The sequence below is a fragment of the Bacillus rossius genome, chromosome 1 (assembly GCF_032445375.1).
Source record: "Bacillus rossius redtenbacheri isolate Brsri chromosome 1, Brsri_v3, whole genome shotgun sequence".
In the NCBI taxonomy this organism is placed as follows: domain Eukaryota; kingdom Metazoa; phylum Arthropoda; class Insecta; order Phasmatodea; family Bacillidae; genus Bacillus; species Bacillus rossius.
In genome coordinates, this window is record NC_086330.1 from 74,499,663 (window position 1) to 74,506,158 (window position 6,496).

At 43.3% G+C, this 6,496-nt stretch overlaps 1 protein-coding gene across 1 annotated transcript in view; it reads right to left on the bottom strand.

The window, feature by feature from the left end:
* The window catches only part of LOC134530064 (sodium-dependent neutral amino acid transporter B(0)AT3), a 40,825-nt gene extending 35,523 nt beyond the window's left edge, over positions 1 to 5,302 (bottom strand). The window contains exon 1 of the mRNA XM_063364655.1: positions 5,126 to 5,302. Coding sequence (XP_063220725.1) covers positions 5,126 to 5,302 — 177 coding nt within the window. The remainder of the gene's footprint in view (positions 1 to 5,125) is intronic.
* Positions 5,303 to 6,496: the final 1,194 nt, after the last annotated feature.

Consider the following 6,496-nt stretch of genomic DNA (forward strand, 5'->3'; position numbering starts at 1 on the left):
ATGTGGAAAATATGCTTAATTCTTTATTGGCTAATACCTTCTTAAAATACTTTTTAGCCTAAAGGATCATTAGTGAATCGCCGATTGGAACTTTTCGTGAAAGGACTAATCGCTCACGTGCATCCACCTGGTCGTTGAGGGTTTGAGGCGCCATCTTCTAGTGGAAATGTAACAATAGTCTGTTTCTTTCCCAACAAACTGTTGTCGATACCATTTTATGCTGCAAAACAATTTTTACCGCAAATAAATGATTACCGAAGAAAACTATTTTTCTGTTGATACACTAGGTTGTGTAAGGGTAAAAAACATTTTAAAATATTTTCACACCTATTTCTCCTTTTATTCAGCCTTGAATTGAAGTATCCTTTGGGTAAGTCTGTATGGTTAAAGGACGCATCCTTACTATTTAAAAACCAGCGATTGTTTCCAAAAATTAAGAATTTCAGTCACTGAGCGATACTAAGGTATTGAACCCTCTCTTCCGCTTTGTAACTGTTGTATATAAATAAATAATCTGTTAAAGAATAAAATCGTAATTCAAACATGGGGACCTAAAAAAAAAAAATTTTTTCTATGTACGAGCGTGCATGTGATATGTGTTACGCACTATTTAAATAAAATACTTACAATGCCATTCAAATATTTCTGTCAGTGCCCTTTCTCTTATAAGCTGCTAAAATCTGTGTCACGGTACTTTTCTTAAATTTTAAAGTTAGTAAGTAACCAGGAGTACCGATTTCCCAAATGTCACTTTCAAAGAAAAGCTTGATGTTTATTTACGAACTGTGACAGTCACATCACGGAGTAGTTCACAAACATTGTTGAAAAAACATCAGTGACAGAAGGATATGTAGATCGTTGGTACTGCTTTTGTGAGAGCCCTCAAATTTGAGACAAGTAAGGTACATGACACAGACTACAACCTCGCTGGGTGTGCACCGAGCGATGGTTCCAAATTACGGGCAGTGCTTCTCTCCGAAAAGTTGACGGACTACCAGTCGCAGAGGCACGGGATCGCCCTTGACCATGAAGAGAGTGTACCTTGACCACAGTGACAGTCTTCTGGTCGGGTTTCCTGACGAGAGCTCGCTCTGCCCCCAGGTGTTCGAGGGCCATCTTGCCGTCGGCCCGCCGTCTCGGGGCGCGCGTCTTCTCGCTCGTTGACATTGCCGCTGCTCCCGAGGACTGGCAGTCGCGGCCAGTGGCCGGCGAGGCTATGCTGGAGGGCGCCCCGCGCGGGCTGCTAACTCCCGGCCAATTACCGACCTATAGTCATCGCGGGCTGACGCACCAACTCTGTCTTGACCTTTAACGAGATTTCTACGGTATGTCGCAGAGGCACGGGATCGCCCTTGACCATGAAGAGGCTGTACCTACCTTTGTTTTTTTCTTTCGAAAAATTCTTCGTTCAAAATATATTTCACGCTGAGTGATTTTCCTAGTTTTCCCTTCCTCGCCGTGAATAAATGCTAATAATTACTGATATACTGAGGCTAAGACAAACCCGAAAGCACCATTTGAAATAGCTTTACTGTCAGGCAATTTTGCTGTCGATTGTGTGGGTCACTTAAAACTGTTGTAAATTTTAGTTGTAAAAATCGAAAATTTCGAAAGTCAGATCTGTGACGAATATTGTACATTTACTGGATTAAGTAACATAAATTGCGCACAAGTCAACAAAATTCACAAAAAAACAATACATTGGATACCCAGTTATGAAGGGGGGGGGGAAGTTGTACGGGCAGGGTTGCAAAATGATGATTGAATGTTTGTAAACGTGATTCAAACGTGATTAAAAATAACATTCATTATGTTTATTAAATCAATGCGAAACTATTTTTAAGTCGAAAAAAACCCACCCTTGCTTATGATTTTTAATTTACTGAAAAATAACTACTTGAAAAATAAAACAGCAAAAAAATTCGAGCAAAATTTTCTAAAGAAAACCACGTGAGAAACGAGAGAGTTCACGGGATTGAATGGTGTTCATTTTTCATAAAACCACTGGCAAGTTTCTCGCTACGCCGCCCGGCTGCTGAAGACACCCAGACATTGAGCCTGGTTGTTCAGTCAGTTTCTGATCCCCGCGAGCTCGGCCAGTGCCCCCCGGGTAGTGCGCGGACCTCGCAGCTGGTTCCCGGTGGACCGAGCCCGGACTGTGTTCGCCGGTGAGGACGTGGCGGGCGTTTCCCCGTCGCTGCTCCAGCTCATCACCCGTCCCTGAGGACCCCGGGGCAACACGCATTCGTCCACACATTATACGTTGCAAACAAGTGTTGTGCAATACCTACTATGTGCCCGTAGTCACTTACGGAGCAGACACAAGAGAGATGCTGGGGATATCAGAGCAATAGGGATGAAGTCTATGAGGAGCGTGTTGGCTGTTACGAGGCGAGACAGGATGAGGAATGAGACGATACAAGAAATAGCAGGAGTACAGGACTTGAATAGGGTCACGAAAGAAGCAAGAATGAGATGGTATGTTCAGATGCAGAGAATGGGAAAAAGAGAGGCAGCCTAGGAAAATGATGGAGTTGAAATACATAGGCAGAAGGCCTCGAGAAAGACTAAGGGGGAGGTGGGAAGAGGATAGTTAAAGGAGTGCATGAGAGAGAAGAATGAAACAGAGTGAAGGAGGATGAATAGTGGTGTGAAAAGGAAATATTGAGGAACTGACTTTGTTGACCCGACCGCAGGCTGCAGAGGTTGACGATAATTATCCCATCATCCATTAATTAATTTATCTTATTCATTAATTATGTATGTCATCGACCATGTGTAGAGTAATATTTCACTATGGAGCATGAGTTTGGAAAGTGTCATCACAGAGTGACAAATTGAACGCTCAAAGTACGATATTCAAAGTCCGACTCGAGTATAAAATAAATGCAAAAACAGGCGGCAAATTGTTTTGATAAATAAATATGTGTAGGTTATCGAATCATTGTGCAAAAGTTTATATGTTTCTCCGGTTAATTTAAAGTTATTATCATCTTTATGATTATGGAATAACAAGTGTACCTATATTAGTTATACAAGCTAGTCCTTTTTGTTTCTATTGGTATGCCTGGCAAGATTTTATTTCTGAAGAAACACTAACAAGGATAAAATATTAATAAATGTACCCAATGTTTTATTATTGTAAAAATATTATAACTAATACATCTTTATTAAAAATGGGTAATTTGATATTTTATTAATAATTTACTCACATTAAAAATTATTTTAATTAGTTTCAGAACAACGTGCCGTTCAATTAAATAATTTACTTTGTAGCATTGAAAATATTGGCAACTTGTTTCCAAAGACTAATTCGCAAGGTCGAGCGAACTGCACCGCGCTCCACGTGACTGTGACGTCACGGCCTCCCCCCAGCCCAGGTGCGACCTCGCAGCGCTGCCGACTCGCGGGAACAATTATCGAGCTCGTTAGCGCCGGCTGTGAGCGGCCCGGCGGTGACGTCTGTGGTCACGTGCCCCCCCCCCCTTTATTTCAACAGCAGCCACTCCCGGGGCCCGTCATCTGGGGATGGTACCGGGTATGTTCCAATTATATCAACTAACACGCGACATTCTGTATTCATGGATTTTTCCTAAGTAATATATAAAGTATTTATATTCTTTTTATATATTATAGTGCTTAAATTTCAATTTTTTATGTTATTTCTCTCTCTCTTAATTGCGTTTTTCATTTTTTATACCAAGGTATGTTGAAACACGACAAATTGTAGGCCATATTAATACTTGTTGATTTCGTGTCTAAATTAATAAATAAAGTAATCTGCCCCCTCCTTCGAATAGTATTCAGGCATACTTCGCCAATAAAAACCCCCGTTCTATATCGGATGGATGAAATACGGTGGCATATGTCTCACTCTGACTAAAACTCGCTTCTTAGAATGTGCAGGCAAAAGTTTCAAACATGGGATCATAACCCGGCACCACTGAGGCTTCAGGACCACAAGGCTTCGAGATGGCCACGCACAGTGCAGTTTAAGATGGCGGAGTACGATTTATTTTCACCCGTACTCCCAAATTTATGTAATAAATTTCTAGTTTGTAATATTCCCAAAAGATTCCAAGGTTCAAAAATCAATTTCTTAATTTTTTTGCAGCTGTCACTGCGCAGCCATCAGGTGTAGGATTTTAAAATGTCGAAAAGTCAAGTACAAAAATAGTTAAGTTCGAAAACGACCACATATTTCAAGAAGTTGTTGAAACGATTTCCCTGTGCTTGATCCACCCATAAAATGCAAGGCAATTACGTTACTGGCAGTAATGGCTGAATATATCAAGTGGGTGGATGACGATTGAGGCGACGGGGAATCTAAAACTACAGTTGACTTGCGATCGTCTGGTTGTGCCAGAGTTTATTTGGATTCTGACCCTGGTAGGAAATCAGGAAGATCCACTGCGACATTCGATAATGGGATCCCAACAAACATTAATAGTCACATATCTGGTAGAACGCAGGAATCGGGTGTTTTTAATTATTATTGCAATAATGAATTTTGGTTTAAAAAAAATTATGGGCATACGTTGATTCTGGTTTTTATTTACGTCATAGGGAAACCTTAGGAAACGGACCAAGAGATGAATACAGAAACACTCAGAAAAATACAAACCAAAATCACCCTATGGCGAAAGTTAAGTGCACAGACATCAGAGAGGATTCAGTGGAAGGAATAAGTCAGACTACTGTTACAGCACAGACTAAAACATAATTTATTGAGCTTTGAGTAGGTGGTCAATTGATTTAGGGGCAGCTATAATCTTAAAGGTCAAGTCGCCTTATACCTCTGTGCATGACAGTATGACGTACAACCCTTGGGGGACCCCGTATGAATTACAGTGAAACTTCGTGTTCAGCATGTATGCGAGACACCCAGGACATTGGCTGAAGTTCAGTTAATGTTTGCATTGTGAAAACAGTTCAAAGGCTTGCATTAAAGGAAGTGCCGGAGTTTAACGACGGAAATCCGCTGAAGCATGGTCAAGCACCACGGTGTTGCAGTATGGCGATGATGAGGTAGAAAGTCACATAAACTACGTCATGGAACGCCACCTATATCCTGACAATTCCTAACTACACGGTGAGGATAAAAGCCGGGACGGATGTGACTGACCTTGGTGTTGGGGCTGGTGTCGTCGAAGGCGATGTTGGTGGCGCCGTAACCCTGCGAGCTGCCGTTCTCGACGACTAGCCGGCCACGTAGCTCCTTCATCTCCAGGCGGTCCAGCGAGCGCTGCGGGTTGAGGTTCTGCGAGCTCTGGCGGCGAACCAGGTGCGCCGTGTTGGCCATGGCGCGCCCCTTGGGGCTCCCGCTCACAGGCGCAGCATCACCCCGGCCCCTTCTGTGACACACGTGACGGGCCTTTATTACTGCCTTGCATCCTGCCCTTCTGGCAGTACACACATCCGTCCATTCTTACAGCCCGTACACCAAACCGTCCATTCTCCCAACCAACTATCAGCCTGTACACCCACAACCATCTGACAACTTATAACCCCATCAATCCATTCTTCCATTAATCTGGCATCTCGTACACCAAAGTCATCCATTTCTCCAGTCATCTGTCCTTCCATACACTAATCCGTCTATTCTTCCATTCATCTGTCATCCATTATACCCATTGTGTCGCCAATTAGTATTTTTGGCACAATTCTAAATTTGAATTTTTGAAAAATTATGTCACCAGTCATTTTTTTGCTGCAAGAACTTAAACTTTTTCCGCCTCCTGTACACTCCCGTTTAATCTTTGTCAAACCTGTCTCCCCAATCGTTCCCAGCATAAATATAACTTTGCCTACCATCTAATGACCCAGCATATGCTATCATCTTATCCCCGCTTTGGCGCACGTACGTCGCCTGTAATTCCTCTCCGAGCCGTGACAAGAAGTGCTATGGCATACAAGCTATTAGAGAAGTTAGTTCCTGAGAGCCATCCTTACACGAGCGATTTCAGATACACCCATGGCTCGTCTTAACTTACGTTTCGGCACGTCGCTGGCTTAATTTCCCACAACAGAGCAGTTCCACCCCACCACCCCCTCTCCAGCCTTTCCTGGGAACACTGCCCAGAGCAGTGACCGGTCCTTAACCCCAGCCTGTCTAAAGGTCTGGACACGAGCGTTCGAATGTACTGCCTCTGACCTCTAGTGGCAGAGTTGCGAATTATTTCCCCTGAGTGTTTGAACGCCTGCTAAACGCCTGTCCCCTTGCGCCTCACGCAACAAACAGTGCCCCGTAGTTCATTTTCAAGCCACTAGAGTGCTGCACCAGTCCCCTCCATAAGCCCAATGATTAGAAGTAGCCTCGTGTGAGTCTATCTCTCCTTGTTTCGAACACCCCTCAGTAGGTCGCGCTGACATCGGCCAGTACCACTAACTTCGAGATATCGAAGATAGTATTTCTCGACCACTCCCTCGGAAATCTTCGGAACCTTTCGGTCCAGAAGCCGAAGAATTTCCTCTTCCTTTGATTGACGTCTTTTAA